General features: G+C 66.7%; 1 protein-coding gene across 1 annotated transcript; it reads left to right on the top strand.

Moving 5' to 3' along the window:
- Positions 1-3356: 3356 nt before the first annotated feature.
- LOC147416141 (sodium-dependent proline transporter-like) lies at positions 3357-16987 on the top strand. The gene is made up of 18 exons (XM_086481484.1): positions 3357-3509; positions 4762-5333; positions 6566-6690; positions 7514-7695; positions 8861-9068; positions 12373-12504; positions 12744-12892; positions 13100-13149; positions 13379-13517; positions 13602-13736; positions 13834-13937; positions 14102-14226; positions 14378-14490; positions 14847-14981; positions 15221-15320; positions 15989-16107; positions 16375-16548; positions 16841-16987. Exons 1-18 carry the CDS (start codon positions 3357-3359, stop codon positions 16985-16987), a joined length of 2862 nt encoding a protein of 953 aa, XP_086337610.1.
- Positions 16988-17665: the final 678 nt, after the last annotated feature.

Consider the following 17665-nt stretch of genomic DNA (forward strand, 5'->3'; position numbering starts at 1 on the left):
AGGTGCCCAGCGCCCGCCGGCGGCTCAGCCTGATCCCGCTGAGCTGAGCGAGCCGGGCAGGAGCACGGCCCAGAGGCTGGCGGCCCGAAGAGCTCTCGCCTCAAAGATGTGACACGGGGAGTTTTTGGAACTGATCAGGAAATGGGAATAAATTTGGGGTTGTTTCTCAGTTTTATTGGGAAGAGGCTTACAGAAGGAAAAAGCATGGCATTGAGATCCATTTGAAGCCTGAGCTGTTCGCACAGGTCTTTGCTCTCAAGTTCTTCTACTTTGTGGGTTTTTTCACTCTTTTTTTGGAAAAAAAAAAAGGCAGTACTAGGTGGAGCCGTTGTTTCATTTTTCTGACGATGTAACTGTGTGTTGGGGGTTAAACTGCTGCAGAGGAAAACCGGCCTCCTCCCCTCCAGCATGGCTGTGGGGAGATCAGAACGAACAAGATAAACCCAGCTCTTCAGAGAGATGGGGTTTGGAAGGAAATGTAGCAACGAAAAACAAACTTCCTGAGGCTGCACAACACTTCACCTCCACCCAGCGCCGAGACAGCTGCGGAGGTCTGTGCTAACAGGTTCCTGTTGTGGCTCCTTTGCCGATTTCCACAGTGACGTCTCCTTTGAACAGGCAGGAGGGCACTGAGCCTTTCCCAGCTGGGAACCAAGCGCTGAGCTGGGACAGCTCTCAAAACCAAACCGAGGTTCCTTCAGTGCCTTACGTTCGCCCCCTGTGCAGCCACAAAACAAAGGATCTGCTCCCCCCTATCCAGGGGACAGACATACCGAGGAAAACTGGCTCCCACCTCTTGCCCACGTGCTCCTGTCTCAGGGTATGAAGGGAGCTGGGAGCCTGCGTGTGCGCCCACCGCCCTGGCATGCCCTGCAGGGAACCCAGGGTGCCGGACCGGCAGAGAGCTGCGGAGATTTGCATCCCGCCTCGCTCCAGAGCTGACGTGCTACGTGACGTCCTGATGCCGACCCCTCTTCTGGACCAAGAGGCCCGGGCTCCCTTCCAGCCGGGAACAGAGTTCAGTCCTCTCTTCCCCAGAAGCCGTCGATGATGCTGATGATTGTGTATCTGACTGCGTAGCTGGTGAAGATGGGCAAGGCTTGAGTTCCCATCTTCCCTCTGCGGGAGGAGATTCACACTGGTGCTCCCCATCGCCCCGCGAGCGCTGTCCCTGGCAGGCTGCGATTGTCCTCAGGGTGGAGCCTCTCTCCAGTTCTCCTGATCAAGGTCTGCTTTTCCAGTCCTGCTGGTTTGGGCTGTGTGTTTGTACTGGACCGGGCCCTGAGGAGACACCCCGAAGACGCTGGCGGTGCTGCGGTGCCAGGCTGCCCGGCTGGCAGCGCTCCTGGTGCAAGTGGAGAGCTGTCGGGCTGGAGGAACGTTTCTGGCCAAAGCAGGGGAAACCGTGGGAGTGAGGTGGAGGCCTTGAGCCGTGGACTGAGCTGCGCAGAGGTGTCGTAACCTTGCCAGGGACAGACCTGGGCTGCCTGGTGACTCTGGCTCTGGGGGCCCTTAGGCTGCAGTGGGAGTTGTATCTTGGGTATCTTGGGGGTTTCTTACAGGATCCAGTCTTTGAGGAGAAAATAGAGATGGAAGAGTCTAATCCTCCACCTCCCGGTTGTTTTGTGCATCATGGCACGCTATGCTGGGTCCCCAGCTCTGACTACTGGTTCCTCAGTTGCCAGCTGCGTGCAAAGCTCTGCCGTGTACAAGACCAGCAAAAATTACCCGCGTTAAAAACACCTCTTCCATTTCCCTCTTTCGGGTGGAATTACAGTTAATTCCTTGACCCAGAAACATCTGTAGAAACGCTGCTCATTTGGGGAGACCGCTTGATCTCGATTGCCTCTCTTGCAGGGTCCGGGGCCTTGCATTGCCCCAGGAGCGCAGCAGCGCTCTGGCGGGTGGCGTGAGACGAAGGCGACCACAGTCACCAGCAGAATGACTGTTTCTGCCTTTGGTTTCCTCCCATGGTGAGCTGCTTTTTTGCTCCTGACTTAGATCGGGTTGCAGTTGCCCCACAGAGACTTCACACAGGCTTTCAGAGGGGGGGGTCGCCAGCTTAGTGGGTCGCCGGACGATTCACAACCCGTTCCCGTCCTGCAAAAGTGCTCTCGGTGGAAAAGAGCGGATTCTGCTGAACCTGTGTTTGCAATCTGTCCCTTTCTCCCCTCTCCCTTCCCTGCTGCAGTGGTGGGGGATAGTCCTGGTTCAAGGGGTGTTTCCTTCAAGGACAGGCTGGATGGGGCTTGGAGCACCCTGCTCTAGAGGAAGGTGTCCCAGGGGGTTGGAACCAGATGGGATTAAGGTCCCTTCCAGCCCCAACCGTGATCCTGGGCTTCTACGGTTCCTTTTTCTGAGGAACCCACTCGGTTCAGCTCCCTCCAGACGCAGGGTGATGGCAGTGGCCAGAGAGAGGCAGCCGTGAAAAAGCTGCACGTCATGCCGAGAGACAGGCTGAAGCTGGCGCGGAGCAGAGGGTCGGGGCTCCAGCCCAGCACCCCCTGGAAGCTGCAGAGGGAAGGAGGCGGCAATGCTAACGGGATCGGGAGATGACTCAGGGGCTGGAATGGGGGAGCTGCGGGAGAAGGACCGGCTCTTCCACGGGCAGATCATGGTTTCAAGCTGAGCTCCTTCAGCAGCTGCTACGGCTGCTGACGCTGAGCCCCCGCGCGGGCGGCAGCCGTCTGTCCCCCGCAGAACCTGCGCCGCTGCTTCTGCTCCGTGTTGGGCTGCCTGCTTTTCCCAGCCAACGGGCCCGGAGAGCACAGACCGTAACTGGGAAAACAGGGTGACAGTAACGGGTGTTCTGGGGATTGTGGCCATCAGAGATGACCTGTAAAGGGAGATGGAGCCGTTCCTGAAGCTGCTCCTTCCTTCCACTCGGATGCTGTTCAGCCTGGGGGGCAGCGGACCCCTCGGTGTCCCTCTGTACCACTTCCCCCCCCTCCCCTCCTCATATCTTCGTGCCCGCTGGCCTTCAGCCCTGGGTGGGACACCGTTGTCTCACGCTGCTCTGCGGCGGGGTCGGGATCTGGCTGCCTTGGCGGTGCCCCGGTGCCCCTCCGGTGCGGGGCCACGGCTGGGGCAGGCACCGGGCTGCTCCTGCAGCGGGGCCTCGGGGAGCCCAGCGTGGACCCACGTCCTAGCAGAGGCTTGGCGCTGCGAGGGGCCACCCAGCGCACACCCCGCCCCGAGCTCAGGGTGACCCACGGGTGCTGTCTCGCCCCGCTGGGCGCAGCCCCAGCCCAGGACTCGCGCTGAGCAGGCAGTGAGGCCTCTGGTCCCTCCTGGCTGCAAAAGCAAGCGGGGTGACCTGTTTGCGGGGCACCTGTGGGTGCCGGGGGGGGTGTCTCATGGGGACCCCGTCGCAGCAGATCCCGCACCCCAGCCCGGGGCGGAGCTGCACCTGGCGCAGGGGAGCGGAGCGTGGCCGTCGCGCCCTCCCTCCCGCTGCGGATCAGGAAATGCCGGGCACCGGGCACCTCGACACGCTGCCGGAGCCCACGGTAGGACCGGGACCCCAAGGGGGATGTACCTGCCCTGCCCCGGGCTGCAGGAGCCCCCACTTCCAGTGCAGGTCACCCCCCACAGCCCCGTTGCAGCTGGCCCTGCTGGGAACCCCCCCAGTGATGTGGGGGGAGCAGCGCCGGGGACGTCTGGGTCCTGTAGGGGTTTCTGCAGATCGTTGTCCCTTCGCCACCCGCGTGCCAAGGGGATGGCCAGCCTTTGGGTCTCAGCCCGGCTCGGCCCCTCCTCAGCCCCTCTGCCGTGGGGCAGTGCCCTTTCTCTGTCTCCGGCTGCGGTTTGGCGGAGCTGCCGGGATTTCTCCGGTTGCACAAAGCAGCCGGAGCCCGGTGTGCCCCCCGGGTGCGGGGCAGGTCTCCCACCCCTCTGGAGGGTCCCGGGGAGGCTGTGCCCAGCGAGGCCGGCTCTTCCCTTGAGGGCAGGTGGGGCTGATGCTTTTCAGAGGCCAGAGCACCTCTGTGAAGGGCTGAAGGGACCCCGCTGCTCGCCCTCGTGCCGGAGCGCTCACCCCATGGCTCGCGCCGCAGGTCCCTGCTGGGGGACAGAGAGCGGGGGACAGGCAAGCCGAGGGGGTCACAGCTCCCAGGTAACCCCCGGCAGCGTGGGGTACGTGAATGGTGGGGGGGATGGGGCTGCTCGGCAGTCCCCTATGTGCAGCCCCTGTGGTCTGGCCGGGGCGGGGGGCTGCGGGCTGCCCTCGGAGCTTCAGGACATGGGGGTGTGGGACGGGACAGGGCTCGGTCACGGCGACAGCGCTGGGTGCTCCGAGCTGAGACTGGCTGGGCTGGAGCCCTGGTGCCCCGCTGCGCCATCTCCCCGCGGCGTGGGGCCGGGGTGCTTGAACCGCCCCGCTGTGCCGAAGGCTGCCCGGCCCCGCTCTTCCTCAGCCCCATCCTGCCTCTCCCTCCCGAGATGCCCCCGGTCCTGTTGGCCGGTGCTTGGGGTGGGGAGGGTGGCGGGGAGCGGGTCCTGCTGAGCCAGCGGGGCCAGACGGGCTCTTCGGGGGATTTCCAGCCACCTATAAAGCGTGATTGGAAATGGGTGGGGGGTGGCAGCTGCACTGCTTGCGTTGGGGGGGCCCCGTGGGTGGGACGTGGGTGCTGCGGGTGCACGTACAACGGCAGAAAGGCAAGAGCAGCGCCCTGGGCCGGGAGACTTGATCGTCCTGCGGCAGGTTTCCTGCGTTCCCTGGAAGCATTTTCACTCCCTGTCCGTCCTCGCTGACCGCCCCAGGGAAGGTGCCTCGCGTTTGTCACCTCCTGCGTTCGAGGCAGGAGGGAGGCGGGCGGCATGGCCCCTCGGGAGACGTTACGACCACCTTTCTGTCGCTCTGGGCGGTGGGGGACGAGGACGGTGGTAGTGGGAAGCGCCAGGAGGTGCGGGGATGGCAGGTGCTGCCTGGCAGGCTCAGCAGGACTTGCTGGGGCTGCGCTGGCCCTGCTGTGCCCGGGGCTGGCTCCTGGGAACACACCGGGCGTCCCTGCGCCACGCTTCCCTTTCTCCATCCCCGATGGGGCAAGGCACGTCTCTGGCCGGCGGCTCTGCTGCCCCCAGCCCCGGGAGCAAGGGATGGGGCTGGGGAACAGGCTGGGGAATGGGCTGGGGAATGGGCTGGGGAACGGGCTGGGGAACGGGCTGGGGAACGGGCTGGGGAACGGGCTGGGGAACGGGCTGGGGAATGGGCTGGGGAACGGGCTGGGGAATGGGCTGGGGAACGGGCTGGGGAACGGGCTGGGGAACGGGCTGGGGAACGGGCTGGGGAACGGGCTGGGGAACGGGCTGGCTCTCTGCAGCCTCTGGAGACCGTAGGGATGGAGGAGCATTTTTCCCCATGGCTGGGGTTTGCAAACTGCTTTCCCCATGACCCACCCCGTTGCTGAGGAAGGGGTGGTGTGAGGCGAGGAAGGGGATGCTCTGCAGGATGAGCCAACACTGGATCAGCCTCCTCAAGCCTGGGCAGGGACGCTGCTTCGTGGAGGGATTTGGGTGGGTTTTATTTAATTCAGAACTGGAGCCTTGTCCAAGATAAACCCTCACGCTCCAGTGGGAGCGGAGCCTGGGCGGTCGGGCCTTGGGCTGGTGCTGCACGTGAGAGCAGGGCTGACCTCCTCGGCTTTGTGGTCGGTGAATCCTGTCGCTGCTTCGTCACGGAGCGACGCTCCTCTTGCCTTGAGCGGTGCTGCGGGGTCCCGCAGGAGGGGAAACTGAGTCACGGCAGCGCTGGCCTTGCCCGGAGGCAGGGCTGGGGTGGGAGCCGCACGCTCCTGGGGCCCCGCGCTCCACCCCCTGCACGGTTGGGCTGAGAACGACTGTTTGCATCTGGTGTGACACGAACACTGAGAGAAATTCCCCGTGCAACAGCACGCCCGAGTACCGTCCTGCTGCTAGACCCTGCGGCCAGGGTGTCCTCTCTGCCAGTCCTCCCCTCTCCAGGGAGCCCGGCCTTGCTGGGGAGGGTGGGTCGGGGTCTGCGCTGGAGGGACCTGGGGAAAGCTGCAGCCCGGGTGGCAGAGGGGACCTCCAGGGTAGGACTGCGCGCGGGGACCGTGCTTCCTCCCCGGGGAGGAGAGGAGGTGGCTGCCGGGTGGGATGTGGGGCCAGCGCGGTGGCTGGATGAGCACAGCGTTCGGCGGCGCGCCCTGGGGTGCTGCGGGGTGCCCAGCCCCTCCCAGAGCCCTTGTCAGCGCTGGCTTCTCTTAGCCCGAGCAGCCCACCTGAGCCTGGTGGCCCCCAGGGCAACTGGGAGAGGAAATTTGTCTCAGGAAGATGCTGCTGCCGCGAGATCGCTGGAGGGACCAGACCGCTCCGTGTCGCCCGGGCAGGACTCCAGCTCTGCCCTTCCCTGGGTGGCAGGACCTGTGCCCCAGCAGGCTGGTGCTGCTGGAAGGGGTCGCAGCCCCAAACCCTGCCGTGACCTTGCAGCTCCCGGGGAGCAGAGCGACCGTCCCGCAGCCCCTGGGGCCCCGTTGGGCTGCTGTAACGCCCGGTACCGCGCGGGGCACAAATACCCCTGTACCCGTGCTCGCTCCCCCTTCAGCAGCGGCACCGACAGGGCCAAGGGGTGGGTCCGAGGCTGGTGCGAGGAGCAAGCGCCCGTCGCCCCGCTGGTCGCCAGCCTCTGGCTGTGCCAAGCCACGGCCCACACGGTTCCTGTGGCACCGGGTCACCCCTGGCCCAGCCGGGCACCGCTTTGCCTTGCTGCAGCGTGAGCTTGTGCGGAAAACCCTGGCACCAGCGGTCAGCGTTCACAAAGGAGACAGGGGAGTCCTGTAAAATAAACTTTATTCGAATAAAGGGAGAGTCCACTGGGCAGATCCCATGGGGTCTCTCAGAGTCGCTGGGGTCGCAGCCCCCTTTTCACCCTAATTTCCCGGCCGCAGAGGACCCTCTCCCGTTCCCCGTGGGCTGAGGTACTAGGAAGGCACAGGCTTCCCCATCCGCCTACTACATACACTACATTTTTACCCCTTAACATGTACCCCCCTTCGCATCGTGCACCGTATGTTTCATTACCGTGTCATTATGCATCTCCCGGGCGGAGAAGTTAATATGAATAAGTCTGCCAAGCCTGCGCTCTGTGTCCTAAAGTCGAAAAGTTCAAACTCCCCTTGAAATTTTCGAGGAAAATTTTTTTTTTAATTATTTTTCTCTTGCAAGTTGTCTTGTCTAACAGAGCTTTGTAGTCTGGTCCTTGGTTCCTGTTGAGATTCTCTCATTGCTGAGCTATCTGGCACCTTCTGTTTTAGGAGGCCTGCTGAACAGTGCCGTATCTCTGTCAAGATCTCCTTGTCTTAGTCTCATTACTTACTAAACACACGGCTCCTCTGGATAAACAGTGCCCTGTGCTTGCAAAACCGCTCTCCTCCTTATCTCGTCACTGTTTAGGTCTGTGGTACCTTGTGCCAGCCTGGGTAAATGGTGCTGTGTTTTTGTAAAGACCCCCTCACAATCCTGTCAAGGTGACGGCTCCAGCCCTTGCTCACAGGGCTCCTGGCCGGGCGCGTGGGCAGGACCCCGGCAAAGGTGGGAGCCGGCGGTGGCGCCGCTGGCCGGCAGGGCTTTGGTGAGCAGCGCGTCGAGCAGCGGCAAGTGGCCCTGCGCCCACCCTCGTCTGCCCGGCACGGGGCTGGGTGCCGGGGTGCCGATCCAGGCAGTCCCTGTGTTTGGGTAAGACAGACCAGAGGTGAAAACCCATCACGAGGGGTGGGGGAATGCCGGCTGCTGACTTTCACACTACGGGAGGATCCGCCGGATCAAACCTGCCCAGGGTTTTAGGGCTGGGCTCTGCCCCGACCTGCGCTTGGCTCCTGGGGCCTGGGGAGGAGCGCGGAGCTCTGGGCCAGCCCAGGCCTCCCGCATCCCACAGCACGGGCCACCACGGGCTCCCGCTGGGCAGGTTTCACAGAATCACACAATGTCAGGGGTTGGAAGGGACCTCTGGAGATCACCCAGTCCAACCCCCTGCCAGAGCAGGACCACCCAGAGCAGGTCACCCAGGAACGTGTCCAGGCGGGGTTGGAATGTCTCCAGAGAAGGAGACCCCACCACCTCTCTGGGCAGCCTGTGCCAGGGCTCTGCCACCCTCACAGGGAAAGAGTTTTTCCTCATGTTCCTGTGGAACCTTCCGTGCTCCAGCTGGCACCCGCTGCCCCTTGTCCTGTCACCGGCCATCACCGAGAAGAGCCCGGCTCCGTCCTCCTGACACTCGCCCGTTACGTGTTGATAACCAGTGGTGAGGTCACCCCTCAGCCTCCTCTTCTCCAAGCTGAACAGACCCAGCTCCCTCAGCCTTTCAGCACAAGGGAGATGTTCCACCCCCTCCATCCCCTTTGGGGCTCTGCACTGGACTCTTCCCAGCAGCTCCCCGTCCTTCCTGAACTGGGGGGCCCAGAACTGGACACACTATTCCAGATGGGGTCTCACCAGGGCAGAGGAGAGGGGGAGGAGAACCTTTCTGGACCTACTGACCACCCCCTCCCAATACACCCCAGGATGCCACTGCCCTTCTTGGCCACGAGGGCACCTTGCTGGGTCATGGTCACCCTGCTGCCCACCAGGACCCCCAGGTCCCTCTCCCCTACGCTGCTCTCCAACAGCTCAGTCCCAGCCTGTACTGGGACATGGGGTGGTTCTTGCCCAGACACAAGACTCTGCACTTGCCCTTGTTGTAGTCCATTAAATGTCCCCCTGCCCTTTCAGGGAGACCCTCAAAGCCCCTCAAGGAACCAGATGCTTTTTCAGCGGGACCTTGGCAGTGCCCAGCCCGGCCGAGGAGCCCTGCGGGGTTTGCAGGCTGCGGCCAGTGGGTTCTGACGCTTTGCTCCCTCCGCAGGTCAACGTCTTCATGATGGAGGGTCCGACCACCGACCCCACCGGCCAGCCCTGGCCGGGACCCCAGCCCCAGCCCGAGATCCTGGCCCCCAGCCCGCCCCGGGAGACCTGGGCTGGCAAGTACGAGTCCCTGCTGTCCTGCCTGAGCTGCTGCGTGGGGCTGGGCGACCTCTGGCGCTTTCCCTACCTGTGCTACCGCCACGGAGGAGGTGGGTCCCTGCCGCGGGCACCCACGTCCCCTCCCGGGCACCCGGGCCCTGCTGACTTCTCCTGGGTGGAGGCCAGGAGCACGGCGGGGAGTGGGGAGGGACGGCGTGGCGGTGCACAGGGGGGCTGTGCTGTCCAGGGCAGCAAACCTGGGTGCTGCTGCTATTTGGGGTCCACCTGGACACCAACGCTTTAACCCCCACCGTGAGGACCACGGGGAAGGACACTTTTAGAGTTCAAAGGATCTCCTCGTGTGTCTGCCGGGGGATTTCTCCTGCTGGGGCTGCCCTGTGCGCCCTAGAGACGCGCCTGCCTTTGGGGTGAGCCCAGGGCAGCCTGCAACCCCACCCCGGGTGGTCTGGGCCAAAAAAGAGCTGCCTCCAGGCAGAGCCCCCCCTGCAGAGCATCTCTGCCCCTGCCCAGAGACCCGGGGCTTGGCCAGAAGGGCGGCGACCCCTCCGCAGCGGTGCCAGCCCCTCCGCAGCAGCGGCGGCAGGGACCGCCTGTCGGGCACGGTGCGTGGAGGTGCCCGACCGCGGGAAAATCCCGTTCAGCCGGCCAGGAGCGCCCGGGAAGGCGGCCAAGCCGGGGGGGGCAATAACCTGCCACGTTTCTGGGGCCGGCCAAAGTGCAGGCAGCTCAGCGTGGAGCTGCTGCCTGGTGGCAACGTCCCAGGAGGCAGCGCTGGGTCTTTGGGCTGTGGGATGGGAGGAACCTCCCCAAAGGTCGTTCCTGAGCCCCTCGCTGCTTCTGCTGCCCCGACGTTGCCTCCTCTTGCACCCACCTCCCCGTCGGGCCCTTGCCAGCTTTCCGGGGCCTCCGGCCCGCGTGGCTCTGCCCTCTGGCGTCTCCGCTTCTGCTGAACCCTGCACCGCTCTGCTGCTGCCTCGGGATCCCCAGATCGCTCTGCAGGGCTTGTGCTGCGCTGGTTTTCATAGAACCACAGACTGGTTTGGGCTGGAAGGGACCTTAAAGACCCTCTGGTCCAACCCCCTGCCCTGGGCAGGGACACCTCCCACCAGACCCATTGCTCCCAGCCCCATCCAGCCTGGCCTTGAACCCTGCCAGGGAGGGGGCAGCCACGGCTGCTCTGGGCAGCCTGTGCCAGTGCCTCACCACCCTCACAGCAAAGAATTTCTTCTAATATCTAGTTTAAATCTCCCCTCTTCCAGTTTTCTACATTCACTCCAAATTGCCCAAACTGGTGATTTCCCCTTCGCCCCCTGGATGCTCCTTAAATCGCTGTAACCAAAGTCATTTGCTGACGGGCCACCCGGCTGGTTCGGGGCACGGCCGGGCGGTGGGTGTGCTTGTGCGGCGGCAGAAGCAGCCAAACAGCCTCACATGGGACACGGGACACCGGGACCCTGCCTGGTGGCCTCCGTAGCCCCCTGCCCCACGCTCCAGCCATCCCCGACACCGCAGGCGCCCCTTGGCTGAGCCGCTACGAGTGCGCCCGGCTCCGAAACGCGCTGCCCCACGTGTGCTCACCCGTGCTGCCCGCCGGGTCTGGCACCGTGCGTGTGCCCGGTGTCTGGGGCAGCACCGGCGCCTCGGCGGGGACCTGCCAGGGCTGGGCTGCGCCGAGCTTTGCACCTCGCCTGACCGGGGAGGAATTTGGCCCCTGGGGCAGGGCTCGCTGCTGGGTGACGGGGCTGGGGTGCCCCGGGCTGGGGCTGGGGTGCAGGGTTGGCTGCGGGTCCTCCTGGGGCGGCATCTGCTCCGGGGACGGGGCGGAGGGGGAAGGCGAAGCGGCTGCTCCCATGGGCTCCCCGTGGGGCACGGGGTGGCGGTGGCGGTGGGGTGACCTGTTCTGGGGACCGGGGGCACAGACACAGCCGTCTCCACCCGCCTTGGTGTCCCCCTGTCGTGGCCGCCTTTGGCACGGCTGAGGAGGACACGGGGCTTCTCCCTTGCAGACACCCCGAGCCCCCGGTGCTCCCACCGCCCCTCACACACCCCTCGCTCCCCAGACCCTCTCGGGGGGGGCACGGGGCCAGCAGGAGGAACGCGAGTGCAGGGGGAGCTGCTGCCCCCTTGGCCCCTCGCCCCAAGGGGTGGGGATGGGGGGGACGCAGGACAGGCAGATGTGGGGGGTTTTATCCCAAAGCTGTGAAGGGCGGGAGGTTCGTCCCCGTGCGGCACCGCTTGCAGAAGGCCCCGCAGCGCCAGCACCCGCGGGGCACGTTGGGCCGGCAGTAGAGCAGCCAGGGCCACCAGTCCCCAGCGCCGTGGGCAGAGCAGGGACACGCTGCGCCGCTGCGGTCCCACGACCCGGTACCCTGCGCCCCACGGACGGTGCCTCCAGCTGCAGGGAGCCAGCGGGACTGGGGCACCGTCACCCCTCGCTCCCAGCCTTTGCCAAGAGCCAGCAGGAGTTGCCCGTGTCCCCGTGGGGCTTTAAACCCGCCGTGGTCCCCTCCTCCCCAGGCTGAGCCCTGCAAAGCCTCTGCCAGCGCTGGCTGGGGGATCCCCTGCAGCGAGCGCAGCAGATGCGGAGGCAGCCCACCGCCCCTGCGCTAACGAGTGCCGGGCTAATGAGTGCCGGGCTAATGAGTGCCAGGCTAACGAGCAGCCAGCCCCGCGTCTGGCCTGGCAGCGAGGCTGCGGGGCAGCGGGGTTTCCATACGGAGAGGTGCTCCACGGTGGGAACGGCCACCGCTGCGCCGGAGCTTTGCCACCGGGAGAGGATGGGCTTGGGATGCAGCTGGCTGCAGCTGGGAACGGCCGATTTCTCCCCTGGAGAAGGTCCTTTTCCAGCACAAATTTGGCCTGGCTGAGGCTGTGAGGAGCAGGGTTTTCTCCGCAGAGAAGGCAGTTGGTGAGACAAGCGATGTGAAGATGGAGACGTCAGTGTATCACCAGAGGAACCACTGGGATCTGCTGTAGGCACATCCCAGTGCCCTGAGCATCCCATGGGATGGGCGTCCCATGGCCCTGAGCATCCCACGGCCCTGAGCATCCCACGGCCCTGAGCATCCCATGGGCTGAGCATCCCATGGGCTGAGCATCCCACAGCCCGGAGCACCACTGCAGCACACACGGCTGCCCCCCCAGCGCTGCTCCCACCACCCATCACGAGCCAGGACCAGTGAGATCCCACCACCTCCCAGCTCAGGCCCGCGCCGCGGGGCTCATGGGGAACTCCTCTGCTGGAGCCAGCAGCCCCCGGGAGCTTTCCCCGCTCTGCTGCACCCTGCTTGGACACGTGTCCCTGCCACCAGTCTGAACCACGCACGTCTGTCCTTTGGGGAGCCCAGACTGGTGCCAGCCCCCACCCCTGACCCGCTCCCCCTCTCCTCACAGGTGTCTTCCTCATCCCCTACTTCATCATGCTGCTCGGCACGGGGCTGCCCCTCTTCCTGATGGAGCTGAGCCTGGGCCAGTACGGGGCTGCGGGACCCCTCGCTGTCTGGAAGTGCTGCCCGCTCCTGAAAGGTGGGGCTGGGGGCTGGGGACACCTCTCCCCCCTGCCCCCACGGCCAGCGAAGGGCTGCAGGGTGGGCACGGCGGCTGAGACACCCCCTTGGCGAGCCCCCAGCCTGCACCCCGAGTCCCTGGGCAGCCTCACCCAGGTCTCCTGGACCCGTGCCGGGGCTGGGGGTCCGTGGTGGGGTGGGTGGGCCTCTGCCTGCACACTCCCCACCACCCCCCCCAGTAGCCCCTCTCCTGGCCAGGCGTTGGCGTTGCCATGCTGACCGTGTCCTCCCTGGTGTCCCTCTACTACAACGTCCTCCTCGCCTGGGCTTTCTACTACCTGGGCTCCTCCTTCCAGAGCCCCCTGCCCTGGTCCTGCGACGCCCCCGGGAACGCGGAGCTCTGCCAGGTCGGTGCTCCCCGGGCGGGCAGCGTGGGGGGCTGCGGTCCGGGGGTGGGATGTGCGGGGCCAGGCGCCGCACGAGGAGCGGGCAGGGGGTTCCTCCTGGGGAAACTGCAGCAGAAGAGGAGGGTCCGGCTGTGGCCGGGAGGGGCGTTGGGGATGGGGGCGGCGGTGGTGGCGGTGACGGTGACCCGCCGGGGCTGTGTGTTGCAGAACGCGTCGGGGAGCGCCGGCTGGGCCAGCGCCAGCGCCGTTTTCTGGAAGTGAGTGCCAGCGTGGCAGCATCGGTGCGTGCCGCCCGCGGCCCGGGTCCGGGGGTCTGGCCCCGGCTCCGGCTCCCCTGGTCCCGAGGGGCCGGGGCTGAGCCCCCGCGGGCAGCGGCCGGTGATGCCAGAGACTTTGTGAAGGGCGGCGGGGTGGGCGAGGGCATTGGGGAGGTGCCGAGGGGGCCTCGCGCCCCCCGTCCCGCTGACCCCCATCCCTGCGCCGCAGCGAGAAGGTGCTGGGGGTGACGCACAGCTCCGGCCTCGGGGACCCGGGCCCCGTGCGGTGGCCCCTCGCCCTGTGTCTGCTGGTGGCCTGGATCCTCGTCTTCCTCGGCGCGCTGAAGGGCGTCCCCCGCTCGGGCAAGGTGAGGGGCAGCTCGTGGGGGCGGCCGGGGGCAGCCGCGGCCCTGCCGGCGGAGCGGGACCGAGCCGAGCCGTGCCCCGTGCAGGTGGTTTACTTCACGGCCACCTTCCCCTACCTGCTCATCCTCATCCTCATCGCCCGGGGGGCCACGCTGGACGGCTCCCTCGACGGCGTCCGCTTCTACCTCTCCTCGGACTGGAGCAGGCTGTGGAGCGCCCAGGTAACCCCCTGCCGGGACCAGGGGCGTCCCCAAAGGCAGCAATTCCCCCCACATCCCCCCTGCAGCCCCCTGCCCCCCCTCCCCCCGCCTCCCCCAGGTGTGGAGCGACGCGGCCTCGCAGATCTTCTACTCCCTGGGCATCGGGTTCGGGGGGCTGCTCGCCGCGGCCTCCCACAACCAGTTTGACAACAACGTCGTCCGGTGAGCGGGGCTGGGGCGCGGGGGGTGGGCAGGGGCTGGCCCCGGGCTGAGGCTGGGGAGGGGAGGGGGCAGCGATGGCGAGGTCCGAGCCCCACGGCCCATGGGGACGCTCCCCTCGCCATCCTCGCCCCACGGGCGTGGGGCTGTGACGCCCTCCCCGGCAGGGACACCTTGGTCATCGCCGTCGGGAACGGCTGCACCAGCTTCTTCGCCGGCTTCGCCGTCTTCTCGGTGCTGGGGCACGTGGCCTGGAGGAAACGAGTCCCCGTGGGCAGCGTCGCCGACTCAGGTGTGGGCTCGGGGAGGGGGGGACTCGTGCCGCGCCAGGGCACCAGGACAGGGCCGTGGGATTGCAGCCGAGCTCACACCCAGCCCGGCTACCGGCTTGGACGTCTCGCCCCGGCGTGTCCTTTCGCTCTGCCCTTCGTCTCGCCCCGCAGGCCCCGGGCTGGCATTCGTGGCGTACCCTGAAGCCCTCTCCCTGCTGCCCGGCTCCCCATTCTGGTCCATCCTCTTCTTCCTGATGCTCTTCGCGCTGGGAGTGGACACATTGGTGATTGTCACCTCGGGCAGCCCCATGTCCTTCCCCCTGCCTGGCCTTGGGGTGCCAGGTGCACCCCGACATGGGCATGACGTGCATGGGCCAGGAGCGGGAGGACAGGGCTGGGGTAGGGGGGTTGGATGGCCCCGTGCACGTGGGGCTGCACCCAAGGTGATGGGCCCCACACCCCACTGGCACTGGGGGTGGGTTTCTCCACGTGGCCAGGTGTCACAGGGGTGGGGATGCACATGGGGACAGTGTCCTGCAAAGTCCCTCCTGTGAGGACCATCCCCTGCGCCCAGCCCAGGGGAGGCAGGGACTGGGACATTTCCTCCCCCCGCCCCCCGTTGACATCCCCCATCTCTCAGTTCAGGAACATCGCGGGCCTCACCGCAGCCATCCTGGAGGAGTTCCCAGCCCTGTGCGACTGGAGGAGGAAGACGGCGTTGCTGGGTGCTCTCTGCACCTCCTTCTACCTGCTGGGGCTGCTGCTGGTCACCCAGGTATGGGGATCCCCTGCACCCCCCCTCCAGCGGCACCCAGCGCCCTCGGGGTGAGGCCAGGGTGGAGGATGGGGACCAGCCTCCTCTCCCCTCCCGTCTCTGCACAAGTCCTCAGGTGGGAGGATGGGGGGGCGCTGCACGTGGGCCCTGGCGCTGATGGTGTCCACGGCACGGGGGTGCCCTGCGCCCACCCCCCCCCGCCCTGAGCCGTGCCGACCCCGTCCCTCGCCACCTCGCAGGGAGGCGTCTTCTGGTTCACCCTCATCGACACGTACAGCACCGGCTTTGGGCTGGTGGTCGTCGCCCTCTCCATGTGCCTGGGCATCGCCTTCTGCTACGGTGAGCGGCGCGGGCGGCCCTGGGGGTGCGGTGCTGCCAGCGCTGGGGGGGTGCAGCCAGCACAGCACGGGGGGTACGGTGCTGCCAGCGCTGGGGGGGGTGCAGCCAGCACAGCACGGGGGGTACGGTGCTGCCAGCGCTGGGGGGGTGCAGCCAGCACAGCACGGGGGGTACGGTGCTGCCAGTGCTGGGGGGGTGCAGCCAGCACAGCATGGGGGTACGGTGCTGCCAGCGCTGGGGGGGGGGTCAGCCAGCACAGCACGGGGGGTACGGTGCTGCCAGCGCTGGGGCACTGCTGCGGGGTGTTTACGGCACAGGGCAGCCCCTGGCTACCAGGCTGCCGAGGCCTGGCATCCCTGGGGCTTGCGGCAAAGCATGGCCGGGCTCTGTGGGGGGCACCTGCAGCCACGGGCAGCTTGGAGCTGGGGTGGGCAGGGGGTTCCCCCCATCCTGCTGCCCACGCGCAGCCCAGCCCTGCAAGGAGACGGCGCGATGCCGAGGTGCAATTCTCCCTGCGCCTGTGGCGGATGCCATCGCCTCTCCAGCACCCAGCACCGCCGCTGCCCCAGCACGGCACGGCTCAGCCCCAGCGCGGGGTGTCGTGGGTGCCCCGGGGTGCTGGGGGCGGGCAGGGGCCCGGCCGTGACCCTCTCCCGCGGTGCCTGCAGGTGTGAACCAGTTCTGCCGGGACATCGTGGACATGATCTGCCGGTGCCCACCCTGGTGCAGCCGCACGCTGGGCTACTTCAAGGCGTGCTGGGCCGTCGTTACCCCCTGCCTGCTGCTGGTGAGCACCGAGCACCCGCCTGGGGCTGGAGGTCGAGGGCAGAAGAGCTGCCCCTCTCCCTCCATCCCACCCCTCTGAGAGGGGCAGCTCTTGCTGTGGGTTTGGAGCGGGGCTGCCCCAGTCCTGGCACCCTCCTGGGCCTCTCTGTGGCTACGGGAGGGAGTTTGGGGTGGCCCTGGGGGTCGCTGCGGTGCCCAGCCCGGCCAAGATCCCCAGAGCCAGGCGGTGCCGCTATGTCACATCGCTCCTGCCTGCTCTGCCCTTCAGTTCACGCTCATCTACACCTTCCTGGACATGTACAGCGTGCCCCTGCGCTACGGCACCTACGAGTACCCGGCCTGGGGCACCAGCCTGGGCGTCTGCATGGGCGTCCTCACCTGCCTGCAGATCCTGCTCTGGGCTGCCATGGCCCTGTGCCGCGAGTCGGGGACACTGAGCGATGTGAGTGTGCGAGGCAGGATGGGGCACGGGGACGGGGATGGGGTGGGGGCAGAGCAGGGGCTGCCCCAGTGCTGGGAACGGGCAGGGAGAGGCCAGTGATGGAGCTGAGGCGATGCTGACGCTTCCCTGAGAGAGAGAAAAGGCTGGAGCTGTGGGGCTGGGGCAACAAGTGGGGTCTGAGCCCCTCTGTGGCTGTGCCCGTTGCTGCCCCTTCCCACAGCAACGCTGCCCTCTGCCCCCACCCCGCTCCCAGCGGTGAGGGCAGCCCCTGCTCACCCTCGCCCGCTCCCAGCGCTTCCAGAAAGCCACCCAGCCCCTGTGCTCCTGGAGGACGGCCACCGGCCGGGACGCGGCCAGAGACATCATCGACGTGCCGTTCACCATCACCCTGACCGCGGGCGCCTTCACCGCCCCGCCCCACGGCAGCAGCGAAGTCTGATGCGGGTCCCAGGGCACCCCACGTCCCTCCCGGGAAGATGGGACCCACTGGCGATGGGGACACCTGCCCCGGGGACTGGCTGCTGGTGCACGTGGCTCCCCTCGTGCTGTCACCGTCACCCATCCCGGCGGATGGTAACCACCGATCCCAGCGCGGATTTTAACTCCTTTTCCTGGAAACACTCTGCGCTCCCCAAAGGTGTTTCTAGGGCACTCGCCGTGACGGGGACCAGCTGCCCGGGCCGTGCTCCAGCCCTTCGCCTGCCTCTGGGCAGGTCTCACGAGCGGTTTGGGGGCGGCTGCGTGTGTCCCTGGCCCCGGCCCAGCGCCCTCTCTCCCGGCAGGCCAGGCTGCCGGCAGCGTCCCTGCCAGTGGTGGCCACCTTGGGCAGGGGCCAGGACGGCCAAGCCCACCGTGGCGGTGGGACTGGCACGCTGACCCCCGGGGTGGGCTCTGGGCCCCGCCAGCTGCCTCCCAGATGGTGCTCGGGGCCAGCAGCTCCGACGCGGCCGGTACTGCTGTGCTGGCGAGCTGGGCTGGCCCCGCAGCCAGTTCAAAGCCCCCAGCCGGGGACTGGTCCCCACTTGCCCGCCCTGGGCTCGGAGCAGCCCCGGGGTGGGTTTGTAGGGTCGGGCGGCTGCGAGCGCACGGTGCCACCGCGGCTGCCGCTGCAATAAAG

This window comes from Leptosomus discolor, chromosome 1 (genome assembly GCF_034619465.1).
Source record: "Leptosomus discolor isolate bLepDis1 chromosome 1, bLepDis1.hap2, whole genome shotgun sequence".
Classification (NCBI taxonomy): Eukaryota; Metazoa; Chordata; class Aves; order Leptosomiformes; family Leptosomidae; genus Leptosomus; species Leptosomus discolor.

Coding starts and splice junctions, on each gene's coding strand:
- LOC147416141 (XM_086481484.1), top strand. CDS start 3,357: ATGGGGACCCCGTCGCAGCAGATCCCGCACCCCAGCCCGGGGCGGAGC. Junction 3,510..4,761: donor ACACGCTGCCGGAGCCCACG/GTAGGACCGGGA, acceptor TGACCGCCCCAG/GGAAGGTGCCTCGCGTTTGT. Junction 6,691..7,513: donor CACGGTTCCTGTGGCACCGG/GTCACCCCTGGC, acceptor CCTTGCTCACAG/GGCTCCTGGCCGGGCGCGTG.